Source organism: Haliaeetus albicilla, chromosome 18 (genome assembly GCF_947461875.1).
Source record: "Haliaeetus albicilla chromosome 18, bHalAlb1.1, whole genome shotgun sequence".
In the NCBI taxonomy this organism is placed as follows: Eukaryota; Metazoa; Chordata; class Aves; order Accipitriformes; family Accipitridae; genus Haliaeetus; species Haliaeetus albicilla.
The window spans coordinates 27,576,998-27,592,167 of record NC_091500.1 but is presented as its reverse complement, the minus strand read 5'-3'; the positions used below and the strand labels follow the sequence as shown (position 1 = coordinate 27,592,167).

The window sequence follows — 15,170 nt, the reverse complement described above, 5'->3', positions numbered from 1 at the left end:
TTGTAGGAAAGCACTGCTGTAATGACCAAAGAATTAAAACATCAGTTTAACCCAGTATTGTCAGTCTTATTTCTTGATAGGAGGTGCTTATATCCCTCAGCCCTTACTGTAAAATTCCAAGTCATCACCAGTTTTTATGGTTTTATGTTTATAATGCAGCTAACATCATGAATATATCACTCACTATTGCCATTTTATAGACCACATTGTTTTGGTCCTTAAATGTGCAAGAAGAGCAGAACCTTAGAGGGTGCCTAGAATTCTGGACTCTCCTTATTGCATCATTTTTTATTCAGTACTGCTCTTGGTATTTATGGACATAGAAATATTTTCATGGAAGCAGAGCTACACTCAACAACTGTCTCCTGCAAGAAAGAAATGCAGCTTAAATAAGAGACAAAATAACAAATTATATGCACGAAATGGTATATTCCTGATTTTGTTTTAAGTTCGCTCACTGGCAATTAAACGTGGCAGATTTTTTTCACTGCTTCTTACTCTAAGCCTGACAAAGCCCAGGACATAGGCTTGAGCAAATAATTACTTGTGCACACATGGCAATGAGCGTATTATGTAACTTTCGTGATGTTAGATAAAGTAGAATTGCTAATAATAATAGTAATAAAAATAACTTTTTAAGATGAAAATGTAGATACATATTTTACAGATGCTGGTTTCTGAGATTGAAATGAAACAAGGCAAAATAGATGAATGCCAGAAGTATTCAGAACAATACTCAGCTGCTGTGAAGGTAATAAATAACGTTATACTTAGAATTCTTTTTTTTGTGTGTGTGTCAGTATCATGTGGAATGCCAGTCATTTTGTGTATTTTCTCTTTTTACAGGACTATGAGTTGCAGACTATGACCTACAGAGCTATGGTTGACTCCCAACAAAAATCTCCAGTGAAACGCCGAAGAATGCAAAGCTCATCAGACTTCATTATTCAAGAGGTAAATGGATTTCTTATGACAGGAAAACATGATTTTTTGAGTCTTTGCTTAAAACAGAGTAAACACAAGAATGGGATTTAGGATTTATTAATGATTAAATAGTGTAACCCAAGCAAGATTATTTTTTTTCTCTATAGATATTATGTGATAAATATTCTGTTGGTCACTATGCAGTATTTAGATAAAGAAACACTATATTGCTGTTGATAAGCAAAAGTCCCCCAAATTATAAAAAGCTATATGAAAAATGTACCTCAGTAAAACTGTTTAGAACTACCTCTGGGTTAGATCTTGTTCACAGTAAACAGGGGGAGCTTTCATCTTTGCTATGGTAAAACTTACCAGATCTGAACACTGACAGATTCCAAGGCAAATCAGCCTCATTTGGGTGGGAAAGATAAGTCTATCTCCCTGCTAACTGTTAGAGAGGAATAGTGACCAGTGCTGCTTGTCCCTCTTATAACCTGTTCTTACAGGGGGGAAGAATCAAGTGACTGTGAAGTCAAAACATTGTCTTCTGTTTCTTCTCCTTATGGATCTCCTCATAGATCCTTAGGATTTATTTGTGAAAGTGCACCCTGTTGATGGCATTCAACTTGGGAATCAAAATTAGGACTTTGGATTCCAAAATCAGATTTTAGAATCAAAATCAGGATAAGTTCTAGAGTAGTGTTTATCACCTCTTTGAAGGTTAATGGAAGTGTTTCCCTCTATCTCCCCCACCCCACCTTTGTTTTTCTGCAGTTCATGGATTTACGGACTCGTTATACTGCCTTAGTGACCTTGATGACCCAATACATTAAGTTTGCAGGTGACTCTTTGAAAAGACTGGAGGAGGAAGAGGTAGGTCATCCACTGGCAGCCAGCCAAGCGAAAAGAACAGCTAGGCAAACAAAGAGCAATATACCTGTTGGAATTATTCACAAAGTTAGCAGCAGATATGAAAGACTAGAATTCCTTATATACTGGACTTCATATAGAAATGTAGGAGTGTTAAATTACACCAGTATCATTCAGATAAGCAAAATCCTATACTATCCATACATTTTACCAGTTCTTCCAGCTAGAAGGATGATATGATTCACTAAATTCTGATGGAGATATAGTTACATACAGTACATTTTAATACTTTAATATTTTAGGGCTTGATCTTTTGGATAAATGCAGACATTAAAATGAGGGCAAACTTAGTGTGCACACACTGTTGATATTCTATGTAGGCCTTAATATTCCACAATATGCATTCTGGTCCACTTAACATATAAGGGAGTTCTTTAAACAGGGAGATGCATTGCCCTCTTAATTAACTTCTTAAGTTTCTTTAGCATGTTTAGATTTTCTTTTTCCTTCTACCTTTCTACTGTATTGATTCCTTGGGGTCAAACAGCATTTTATTTATGCTTAGTGTTTAAACAAGAGTAGGTTATTGAAATTGAGCAGACAAATTACTCAAAATACATGCTTGCTGCAGAATCAACCTTCCAAATAATTGAGAAAAAAGTACTTTTAAATTCTTCACTGTCTTTTGAAATCTTTCTCTCTGGAAGAGATTATATAGTCATTCTTTATGGACTACAGTGTTTTAGTATAATCTATACAGTGCATATCTCTAAAATAATGCCCATATTAAATGCAGTCCTATATAAACTACATGAAATTGGAGAATACTCTCATAAGGTATAAATTTTAATGTTTATTACAGAAAACCAGAGTTCTTAAATGCATGTCTGGTGCTGGCTTTGTCTTTATTGGCTTTTCTTGCTATTGATTACATCTGGACAAACTGTAATACTAACAGCATGTATCTTTGTGCATCATAAAGTGGTGGAGCATACTGATGGAAATACATAATATTTGTTGTTGATAAGTATCCATTATAACTGAGGATTTAGTATGATTAATAATGCTAATGGTATCAAGGATAAAAAGTGAAACAAAGAACAAGAATTGAAACAAGGATCAAGAAACCTGTGAATGCCAATAGGCTTCACATTCTTCAAGAGCAAATGGAATCTTTAAAACTCTTTGGAGTTTCAGTCTGCTCTGAATCTCCAGGACTGCTTCTTTGGAAATCAAGCACCCCCCATCTTCCGTCCTCCTCCACCTTCCAGCAGCCTTCTAAATCTGTTAGCTTATATGAAGATAACCTAAGTAGATTTCCAGTCTCAAAGTGATTTGATGTTTTTTTTCTTTGTAATGAGGGTAGCAAATCAGAAAATGAATAATCCTTTTCAAAGGAGAAATGATAATTTTTTTTCTTCTGGGATCAGACCTCTGAAGTCTGTGATTGTTCAAAGATTTTCTTCCATGCCAATCTTTCTTCCTAACTCTCAGTAATAGCATTAAGAATGCACAGAATAAGGGAAAAAAACAGATGCTTTCCATGATATCTCAGTTTAATCCATGTGCTGTCATGCTCAGAGCTTACCAGAAGAGAGTGAACTCCAGCAACCTGTGAAGTCAGATGAAGTCTCTCAACGTTTGGGATGTAATGAAGCTGTTGAATTCAGAGAGGAAAACACACCTAATGAAACCATGATGGATGTGGAATATTTGCAAAAAGATAACTCTTCCAGTAAACCTAAACACACAGAAAATAAATTGGAAACAGACAGAAGAAAATTAGATGTAGCCATATATGATAAAATCAAAACTGATAGAATATTAAAGCAATTTTTGAATTTCAGTGCCCAAGAAAGTAGCGTTAGTGGCAACAGAGAAAATAAGCTACATACAGAGCAAGAGAATTTAATGGGTTTTGGTAATCAAAGTAAAGAAGAAGAAAATGGTAGAAAAGATTGTTTTGTTTCAGCTGAGATCTGTGTGAGTGTGAATAAGGATCCTGGTGAAATGTTAAATGAGCAAATTGTTAATGGAGAGAGACAGAAAACAGAGGCAGTATCAAAGAAGTTGCCTGAAGTGGAAGTGTTACACAAAACCACAGGAAAAAAATTTTCAAGAAAGGCAGGGGGTGATGTTTCAACAGAGGAAGAATATGAGATGCAATCACAAACTAATTTTGAGCTAACAATGAAGAAAGATGAAGTTACTCCAAAAACCGGAAGGCACGCCCTGGATATCAGCCTTTACAAGCAACCAAGAACCCATTTTGAATGTCAGTGTAAAGAACATTGCTTTACAGAAACTAATAGCCATAATACTTTAAAATCTGAAGACAGGCAGTTTCAAGTGTGTGGCGAAAAAGGCGACTCTCTTTCAGGTGTAAGGGATGTAATACCTTTAGAGAAAGTTGCATCCTCTTCCAGAGAGCTGGCAGAACACAATGGACGTGAAAAAACAAAGTTAAATGTGCAATCTGTGAGCAATCCAGGTGTTTCTGCTGTTGTTGAAAGGGATACAACCAAACTGCACAGAGCATCTCTGGATAAAAGTTACTTCATAGCAGAAAACATAATCATAGAAAAATCAAATTTAAATCCAAATGAAGCCAAGAGTACAATGCGAGAAATTTTGGCTGTTTCTTCAGGAAATATTTCAGAGAATCAGTATGCAGCAAAAGTCTCTGAATCTTATCCATTAGATTTTGAAGTGTCACCAGTGCAGAGTGATCCAAGTTTAGGTACAGAATTGTTAGGAAATGCTGCTGATTTAAATGCAAATACAGCCCTCTCAGAAATTATTTATGGAGGAGAGGATTATGTTCCATTATCAGAACATCAATTAGCAAAAAAGCTTCTGAGTCACGATGAGAAAGTAAGTGAGAAGAAAATATCACAGGGTAAAATGTATGGTTTGGACAACATAAATATAAGTGGGGAGAAGCAGAGTGGAGAAGACAAGTTCGAACAGGGTCAGAAATGTAAAGATTTATTGCTAGTTGCAGAAATGGACAGTAGAGATAAGGGTCATAGCACAAAGGTACCTGGAAAAAACACTGAACTCCAGAAAACATTCTGTGAAAAAACAGGGAAAAAAGCCTCACTTGAAAAAAAGGAAAAGCAAAATAAAAGAGGCGATGATAATGAACAGAGAAGGAGCACAACTGTTATTAAGGTACCACAGTTTTTATGCAATGCAAGTGAAACAGTTAATTTAAAAATGATTCTAAACCAATCTAAATCAACATTTGAATCTCAAAATATGTCAAGTGATTTAAAGTTGATTGAACATAATTTAAACAATGAATATGCTAATGATATATTAATTACTGTTCATTTTGAGATTTAAGTTCTTATAAATTTATTTTTATGTTTATTTTCTATTACTATTTAATTGCCATCCTTTTCTCCACCCAGCTGATGCTCAGCCATGTTGATAAGAAATAACGAAAGTTAACAAGATACAGTTTGTGACTGTATCTTGTTTTTAAGTTCGCCTTTTTCAAGCATAATACATTAGATTCTGTGTCTATTAGAGCATAAAAGGAGATCAGATAAGAAACCAATTAAAATGTTTTGTAGCCATTGGAGTCTGGTCAGAATTGTGACACAGGGAAGTATGGAGAGGAACTGAAGAAGCTGCCTTTGCATTAGCCTTTTAGGAAATAAGTTTAATGTATCATATGAAAAATTAGGTAAATCTGGTAAATTTGAACTAAATCAACATTTTGTGTATTTGAAAATGTTGCTATAATTACCCTTTTTGCCATGTTTGTATGATCATAGAAATACAGGTGTGTTTTTACCTTGTGTTAGCTCACAATTGGTAACTAACACTACAGCAGTGCTAATGAAGACAAGGTATGTATGGTTTTAACCATATTATTACTGGTGAATACACATCTTGCTTGTAAGAGTTTCCCTTGATCTGCCAACATACAAAGACTACTAGCCAACTGGTTTTCACTAGGATTTTCCTAATAACCATGTTTATACTTCTAACTGTGTCTACACTGCAGAGCAGCTGTGCTCTTGCCAGTTCCCCAGCTGAGCCAGTGGGGAGGCATTGGGACTGTGGAGCATAGAGGTACTGGGGCTTAGATACGTCTCTTTCTGGAGCTGATGCATCTTAGCTCTAGCTCTAGGTACTGTTTCTTTTCCTGGACGGGATTTCCAAACTTGTCTTGTGTTGTTTTTGCTCGCACGCATAAAATTCTTCTTCCAATTCCTACTGAACTAATCCAGAAATGGTAGGCCACTTTCTCCTTGGGAATTCTTTCACATAGTGTTTGGCTCACTGTTTGCTCTACCTGTTTGTTTGGAGAAAAAGCATATGCAAGCTGTTGTTTGATGCTGGTTACTGCTAAGAGACATCTGTCTGAAGTGAGAGGCTTCAGGACTTCTTCGCTTTGTGGATGTCTTTATGAAGGGTTTCATATTTGGCTAATGGTAACTTCCTGAAGCCTTCAAGAGAAGGTGATGGTGGTGGGAACTGCTCGTCCTACCTTCTGGGCATACCATGTATATATGAGTAAGTATTTTCCATTCTGCTTTTCAAAGAACCTAATGTGTTTCATATGCTGTATTACAAAAAGTATATTCCAACTAATCTTATTCCTTTACAGATTTTAAAGAATAAAGAAGCATCAGCACGTGAGGCATATTCAGATCTAATGGCACAGCAAAACAGCACAATAGATGAGAACAGAAAACTCATGGGAAAGGTAAAAACACTTGAGGAGATGTTGGAGGATATGAAGAAACAAAAATTCCAAGTGGAACAGGAGCTCCCTAAAGTGAGGGAAGCTGCAGAAAAAGAGTGGAAGAAGCAGCAAAAGGACATGGAAGAGATTTGTCTTCAGAAGACCAAGGCTGAGCAAGAAGCAAAGCAGTGTCGTATAGCTCTAGAGAGCACTGAGAAAGAGAAAGCAGATGCAGAGCAGGAGTTGGAGTGTGTAAAGCAGCTCATTTTTCAGGCAGAGACTCAAAGAAGTATACTGGAAGAAAACCTCCGTGCTTTTCGAAATCAAATAGAAGAAAGCACTTTTACCAGAAGAAATCTTGAAGAGCATCTAAGAAGAAAAGATACTAATCTTCATGATTTAGAGCAACAAAAAAAAAACTTAATGCAGGAACTGAAGAAAAAAACAGAAGCAGAGGAGAAACTTATGAAACTGATAAAGCAAATGGAACAAGGTCTTGAATTTAAAGGGAACCTATCAGAAATAAAGCTGCAAGAAAGAGAGAAAGCTGAAGCCAGAAGGAAGGTAGTTGAAGGCAGGTACCCTGTAACTAGAGAAACTTCCCTGCCAACTTTCAGAGCTGGGCAAGGCAGCCAGTGTAGGACTGATTCTGAAATTACAAGTTTCCAGAAGAAACAAGAAGCCAAAAAAGTAGAAGAGCTGAAACAGAAGATAGATGAGCTAACCCTTGCTAACAAAAAAGCTGATAAAACTATTAAAGACCTGAAATATGAACTGAATGAAATTGAGCTTCAAAAATCATCAACAGAAGAAAAGTCTTGTTTATTAAAAGAGAAACTAGATAAAGTCAATAGTGAACTTAAATGCCTAAAAATTAAGTTGGAGGAAAAAGACCAAGTAGAGCAGGGATATTTGCAACAGTTGAAAGAACTGGACAAGCAGCTGCATAGAACCACAGGTAAAGCTGAAGAGATGATGCAAGAAACTATAGATCTTAAGAAAATTAAGATGAACTATCAGGAGGAGCTGAAATCTGTTCAGCAAGAAAAGACACAGCTAAAAAGAGAGGTAGAGGAGTTAAGTAGATCACAGACAAAAACTGAAATCACTATCAAACATTTAAATTCACAAATCAGTTCTCTTCAAAAAGAGAAGCTGGCAGCTGAACACAGAACACAGATGTGCAAAGGAGAAGCAAATAGTCTTCAAGACCAATATAAGAAAATTCAAGAACAGTTGCTTCAAAAAACAAAAGTAGAGAAAGAAAACCAGCAGGAAATTCAGATTCTGAAGAATGAATTAGCCAAAAGTAATCAGGTGTCAGAAGCATTGAAACGAAAGATAGAGGACCTTAATAAATGGAATACTGAAACAAAGCTAGCGATGAAGCAAATTCAGTCTGAATCGGAGAAGATTACTCTGGAAAAACAAAGTATTCAGAGGAAAAATGATGCATTAAAAGCCCTAGCAGATGGTTTCAAAGAGCAACTGCGCACAACAAATGAACAATTGCACAAGCAGACAATAATTGAGCAAGAATTCATATGTAAAATCAAAAGCCTAGAAGTTGATCTAGCACAAACAAAAGACTTAGCTAGTGAATATAAACAAAAATGTGATAAACAAAGTGCTTCCACCCTAGCCATTGACCAGGAGGTTAAAAATCTAAATGCCCAAATGAATACTTTAACTATGGAAAAGAGAGTGAGTGAGCAGAAGGTGCAACTACAACAAGCTCATATACAAGAGCTAAGTAGTAAATTAAAAAAATTACAGGATGAACTCCATCAGAAGACTCTGGATGAACAAATGGCACGGAAGAAGATGATTCTGTTTCAGGAAGAATCCATTAAGTTTAAACACTCCGCAGAGGAATTTAGGAAAAAAGTTGAAAAATTACTGGAATCCCATAGCATCACAGAAAAGGACATTTCTGGCATAAAACTAGAATGTGTTGCTCTTCAGCAGGAAAAGCATATGGCTGAGGAAAATATCATGTTTTACAAGATACAAATGGAAGATCTGCAAGAAAGGCTTAAACAGTGTCATGAACAACTACAGCAAGCGAAGCAGGCTGAAATGGACTATCACCAGAAGTGCGGGAAACTTGAAGAAGAATTGGAAGTGCAGAAGCACATGGTTGAGAGCTTGAAACAGAAAATGGACCTGCAGGTCAGGGAGAGTGAACACAGGTTTCTTTTGTTTCAGAATGAAGTTCAGCAAAACAATAAACTCCAAGATTCTGGATTTAAATTGAGCTGTGAGAGAAGAGGGAATGATTTCAATTACCTGAGAGACACTGCAACTAGAGAATTTGAACAGCTTCCTCCACATGCAAAACCTAGCTCACCTTTGTTAAGGCAGAAACAGGAGAGATTAGGTTTTAAATCTGATCAAATAGAAGGAAATACATTGTACGTGAGTGCTGATGATATGATACCGAGAGAGGTGCAGTTCCAGATGTCAAGAATAAACCAATCACTGGAAGAAGATTCAAGGCCACAATCTTTTACAGAGTTTGTTTCTCAAACAAGTACGCAGTTCCAGATAACTTTTGACAAAGCAAACCAGATCTCTGGAACATCTGAAAGGGACAAATTGAGAAACAGGAACCTACACAGTTCCAGACAAACTATTAGACATGGAGAAGACACGAAACATGAATTAGGAGTGGTAAAACTGCAACCCTTGGAGGTACACACTACGTTTTGTGAGGGTTTGCCTTCCTAGTGCTGGTTTTTACTACTCTGTTTGTTTGTTCGTTTGTTTGTTTTTAGTTATATGTTATCACTATTCTGTATTCTCTCTAACGTTTCTTATGTTCTTACCTTGGTGAAGGGAACCCCTTCATTCTTACATGACAAAAAAAGCTTTTCATTAGGCCTTTGTAGCAGGTTTGTTAATATCTAAGAAACGCATTATTTTAAAAGTTTGTTGGAAATGGGAATTCACATACACCATTGTATCATTGTTGGTCAAAATAAGCTTTGATTAATGGCACTAAGTTCATACAGTAACAAACAACAGTTATTGTTGCTTAGTCTAGTCCTATTCCTGTTATTGAATACATGTTTGAAATGGCAAATGTGCTTTAAAATTCTACTTACCTATATTTCTCTGCTCTCCAATGCTAGTAGTAGTTCTCCTTCCTGACTTACATTCAAGTTCTCCCTTATGTTGCTCTGGTGGTGGATTTAGGATTGAATTATGTACAGCATAGTTCTGCAGATGTATTTCTCACTGTGTCAAAAAATTCCTATTTACAGATAGTGAAGAACAAGCACTATGACACGCACGTTGAAGTCACAACATTAAACCAAGAAAATGACAAGACTTTTGGTAATGAAGAGAGAATGTTTGAGGGATACAAAACATCCAAAGGGTTTAGGAAAGAAGACTTTGCAAAGAGGAGCTCTTTCTTAGGCGAAGAGATTTTGAAAACTGTTGATGATGAAACTCAGTTGGAATATTTTACAGAGGAATATGATGATATTAAATTTCAAGGTCTCCGACATGATGTAACTGCCAGACAGTTGACCGAAGTTAAACTTTTAGACAGGCTTACAGTTGAACAGCTCTGTTCAGGGCAGAAAACTATTGATGAGGTTCAGAAAAGTCTTGAAAAATTTTTAACTAAATCTACAGCTATAGCTGGGCTGTACCTTGAATCCAGCAAGGAGATTCTCTCTTTTGCTTTAGCAGCAAAGAGAAGAATCATAGGAAAAGCATTGGCATTAGCATTTTTAGAGGCCCAAGCAGCTACCGGTTTTATCATTGATCCCACAACAGGTCAGAAATTCTCTGTTGATGATTCGGTTGTTAGAGGGCTTGCAGATTATGAGTTCAAGAGTAGACTGCTTGAGGCAGAGCAAGCTGTTTTGGGCTATTGCTGTTCTGGGAAAGTGTTCTCTGTGTATCAGGCTATGGAAGCTCGACTCTTAGAAAGACAAAAAGGTAAAAATATCCTTGAGGCTCAAATTGCAAGTGGGGGAGTCATTGATCCCGTGCGGAGTGTTCGTGTACCTCCAGAAGTCGCCGTGCAGCTTGGCTTGCTTAATAACACAATTTTAAAATTTTTGCATGAACCTTCTAGTAATGCAAAATGTTTTCACAATCCAAATAACAGGAAAGCTATGTACTATTGTGATTTGCTGAAAATGTGTTTGTTCAGTGTAAGCAGTAAATGCTTTCTCCTTCCAGTTGGTGAAAGGAAAATAAGCAGCCCATCAGTAGAGAAAAGTCACAGAATTTCTGTAGTAGATGTCGAAACAGGAGCTGAAATGACTTCATATGAAGCTTATCAAAAAAATTGTGTTGATAAAGCTACATATCTTGAGCTTTCAGAACAGGAATTTGATTGGAAGGAGTCTACGTGTTTTGACTCTGATGGGAATTCTTCTCTTTTGCTTACAGATCTTAAAACCGGTATACAGTTTAATATTGAGGAGACCTTGAATCAGGGTAGAATTGACAGAGCATTAGTCAATAAATATAAGGAGGGTTTAATCACAGCTAATGAGTTTGGTGATATTTTAGTTAGCAGTTCGCAGCCAAATAAAGATTTAAACAGTCCTGTTGCAGGGTTCTGGCTTTGTGAAACCAATGAAAGAATTCCAGTCTTAAAAGCCTCACGCAAAAACTTGGTAGATAGAGTTACTGCCCTCCGATGTCTCGAAGCGCAGGTTAGTACAGGAGGCATAATTGATCCATTTACTGGGGCAAAGTACAGTGTTTCAGAAGCTTTGCAAAGGGAGTTAATCGATGATGCTTGTGCCAAGCAAATCCAGCAGTATGAACTGATCTTTACTGGGATCATTCACCCTATAAGGAACACAGTTATGTCAGTTGTTGAAGCTATGCATTTAAATGCTATAGACAAAGAAATGGGCATGCGCTGCCTGGAGTATCAGTACTTGACTGGTGGGTTGATAGATCCAAAGTCTCATTCCAGATTAACAATGGAAGATGCAATTAAGAATGGTATTATTGATGCTGTCACAGCTATGAAGGTGAAAGATGAAAAACTGTATGGTAAAGTTTTAATGTGCCCCAGAACAAAGAAGAAGTTAACCTACAAAGAAGCTTTAGAGAGAGCTGTTTTTGATTGCCACACGGGGCTGCGATTGTTAGAATCAGCTCAACCCCTGAAAACGGGAATTTCCAGTCTTTACTATAGTTCATAATGGAACAAAGATACTAGTACTCATTTTGGCGCCTGCTTTAAAACCCATTCAAGTCAAGGAAAAGTTCTATGATGGCCTTTATGGAAAATCACAAATGGTGTTTTCTAACATAATCATGAGTTGCTGTAAAACTAATTAGTACAAACTACTAATTAGTGTAAACCACTAAAACTAGAATTAGGTATCACTTGTTACAAAGTTGAAATTTATAGATAAACTCAGGCAGATTCATAATTTCAGAATGTAGACTGTGTTCAGTTTTTACCTGAAGGCCTTGTCTGACATTATCTACATGTAGGTAGTGTAAATCAGAAGTTATGCTGAGGTTGATGAAATTAACATTAGTGCAAAATGGGTAGATTTAGGTGAGACAAGAATCAGATTCTTATTTTAAAAATTGAAAGGGATTGCCCATTTTGCATGTAACCTGATACTTAATTTAATATTACAAATCAGTTTGCAGATACCATTACAAAAGTGGCAATAAAGTATATAAGGGTTAAATCTGCAGTCCAGTAAACATATGCATAAGCAAATTTTCCTCACACTAGTATTTCATTAATTTTAAGGGGCTACTCACATCATGAAGTTACATATCCTAAGTTTTTGTCTCATTTCAGGTAACTTTTTTTTTTTTTTTAGAATTGTTTTCATGCTCTAATAGGCAAATGAATTACAATTACATATCAAATTAAACAAAATTCCACTGAAATAAAATGTCTTCAGTTTTACTTGTGATACATGGAAGGGCTTAGGCATGTTTTCCAAGTACTGATAGATTTGAAACTACTAACGAGATTTACTACTATAAAAAGAAATATATTCTCCTGTGCAGGAAAAGATGAAATGTCTCAGTATTTTATTTTTATTGTTCTTATTTCTGTAGACATAAAAGCAATGTACTCTTCCTAATTGTAATTTAATAATCCATGTGCATAGATTGCAAAATACTGATATCCTATGCTGGCTGTACATATCCACAGCTGAGGGTAATGCAAAGGCAGCAATTCAAAGGTACATTATATGCAAATGTTGTTTAGATTTTATCTGCTGAGTAATGGCTGGGAAGCTATGCTTTTTCTTAATATCAGTCATTTTATAATGAATGTACATGTGTATTAATAAGCACCATAATCATAATTGCAAATCATTTGAGGAATTATTTTGTTAATTTCTATTATTATGTGGCATTTTTGTTCCAACATCAAAGTGTCAGAGTAATGCATGTGCTGATAAATAAAATGAAATCACTTTATGTTTATGTGATAATACTGCCATTGTGGTAGAATTGTGTTTCTATGAACATTAATGTTAAATATTGCAACAATTTACATTTACATGTTTTTTGCAATTCACGGTGCTCATCAGAAGTCAGTGGAAGAAGAAAAGAAGGAATATGTTGAGAAAGCTGGGGATTTACTGAAATGGGTGTCAAACCTCAGCAAGACACTCAGCAAAGAAGAAGGAGAACAGGCTGAAAAGACAGATTTGCCTAAGCAGCAGGTACACAGATGTTTGGCAAAATACCACTTCGTCTTTTTAGCTTTCGGTGCTGATTAAAATGACAAAATATTCCATAAATACTTTTTTTTCCTCCAAGTCACCATCCACATTTTACTGAAGATGTAATTTCACGTTTGATTGCGAGTGGAGGGTTGGGTAAATGAACATCAATGTTTAGGGACACAAACATGTTGCTCAGGAAGAAGTACAAGCTGCTTTTTACAGGCCTGGCGCGTGACGTATTCTGACACTGCAAAATGTCAGTTTAGAGAAACTGGACCCTGCAAACCATAACTCAGCCTTTGTAGAGGGACAGTGCATCCTGGCAGGATGGCACTTCGTAGGTCTGCCCCCTTGTCCTGAAATAGGTCAGTGAATAAGTCTGGTAACTTCTACCCTGGCACCAGGAAGGAGAGAGTTGGTAGAAGGGGCCCTGAGGCCTCAGTTTATTTGCTTTTTAAAAGATATTTTGAGGGATCCTCTTATGAGACAGTCAAAACTGCTGTCTTGGGGACTACAGCAGGTGTTGACTGAGCCCTCTATTATCACATTAGTCCACAGGCTGCTGGAGTGGCCCATCTTGCCGCCTTTGTATTTAACAGGTACATTGTCATTGTGTACAGACCATAAATTTCCATCTGTGAAGTTTCCTATCATTTCTAACAGCTCCTCTGCTAGGCTTGTCCCATAAAATAGTTTAGTGACACCTGAAAAAGATTTCAGGAGGTGAAGGGTCTACCTGCACACTGAGCAGCAGAGAGATGGAGCAGTATCTTTTCCATATCCCTCAGTACAGGGCTGGGTGTATGGTCATGCAAACATGATTTTGGCCCTCCTGGCAGCCTGTTCCTACGTTTTTTATTTTGGTCATGCATGCTGGTGCCACATAGAGCCACTGAAGCAGTGTGTGCCTAAATCAAGCGTGCTGTCAGGCAGGTCAGCAGTCCTGCAGTCCTGATGGCCACTGGTCCCAGCGCGCTGCTTGTTCATAGAGGACCAGTGCTAGTTTTGTTACTGAGTTTGTCCCTATATCAACAGGAGGAAGTAAGCTTGTATTGATTTGAGCATACTGATTGGTAAATCACTAATAGTTAGGATCAGGATTTGCAAAAACAGTCAGCATTGGTCTTTTTCTGCCGTTATTAATGATACCAGTGCAAACCTTTGTCAGCATTGAGCCAGCACTCAACTCCTTAGACCATCTCAGCTTACCACAGCAGCTATGGGTGGCATCTTCCCCATCCAGCCTGAGCCCTCAGCAAGTAACCTGCGAGTTAGCCACCTCGGCTTCCTCCAGCCTGTGGGAGATGGACGTTTGCCGAGGGTGTTTCCTTCCCTCGTGGAATGGCCCGGCGAGGTAGCATCACCTTCCAGAGGTGCCTGATTGTGTGTCTCCACTGACTAGCACAGGTGCCTTGATAAGTGTTGTAGAAACATATAGACTAGTGATTTGGTAGCTAATGTTAGCTGAAATACATTTCACAGAGTGGTTTGGGGTGCTGTGGGGTGTAGCAGTGGAGCGGGTGGAGAAGCAGGTGCCGGTAGTGCCGGGGCACACGCAGCAACCGCAGCGATGCCCGTTCCCTGAGCAAAGTGGAGCTCGTGACCCCGTCTGGTACCTCAGCCCGCTCACTTTGCCTTCTTGTGTAGTGCACACAGCACTTGCTGTCTTGATTTCTGTCCAGGCAGCACAAAGTGGTGGGATTGTGGCTGGCTGGCGGTAATTGCAAAGGGAGGCTCCGTTCAAGACCACGCTCAGGCCCTTTGACGTGATGCACGTAGGGGCAGAATTGGTCGTGTCCGGACCCAGGTGAATGCAAAGCCCGAGCACCTTGCTAGAGCTCTCTTTGCACTGACACTGAACGTATCTTGGGCTTGCTAATGAAGTCCTAGACTCCCCTTTGATACTTAAGCCTTTATTTATCCAAAATAAGTGCATTTCTTTGAAGAGACTGCAGACAATTTCTCAGAAAAGTTAAAAGATTAAA

At 37.7% G+C, this 15,170-nt stretch overlaps 2 protein-coding genes across 18 annotated transcripts in view; both read left to right on the top strand.

Moving 5' to 3' along the window:
- Positions 1 to 15,170, top strand: part of DST (dystonin) — a 307,062-nt gene that overhangs the window by 174,461 nt on the left and 117,431 nt on the right. For 16 of the 17 annotated variants that reach the window (XM_069805989.1, XM_069805986.1, XM_069806003.1 and 13 more), the window contains 4 exons: positions 668 to 751; positions 847 to 954; positions 1,699 to 1,797; positions 13,048 to 13,182. In XM_069805989.1, the coding sequence (XP_069662090.1) occupies positions 668 to 751; positions 847 to 954; positions 1,699 to 1,797; positions 13,048 to 13,182 (426 nt within the window). Of the gene's footprint in view, positions 1 to 667; positions 752 to 846; positions 955 to 1,698; positions 1,798 to 6,418; positions 9,191 to 9,762; positions 12,949 to 13,047; positions 13,183 to 15,170 lie in introns of those variants that run through there. The other variant, XM_009927262.2, reaches the window with a different exon arrangement.
- On the top strand, positions 1,806 to 6,408 carry LOC138689735 (uncharacterized). Its single transcript, XM_069806004.1, has one exon. The coding sequence runs from the start codon at positions 3,358 to 3,360 to the stop codon at positions 5,140 to 5,142; it is 1,785 nt and encodes a 594-aa protein (XP_069662105.1). The 5' UTR covers positions 1,806 to 3,357; the 3' UTR covers positions 5,143 to 6,408.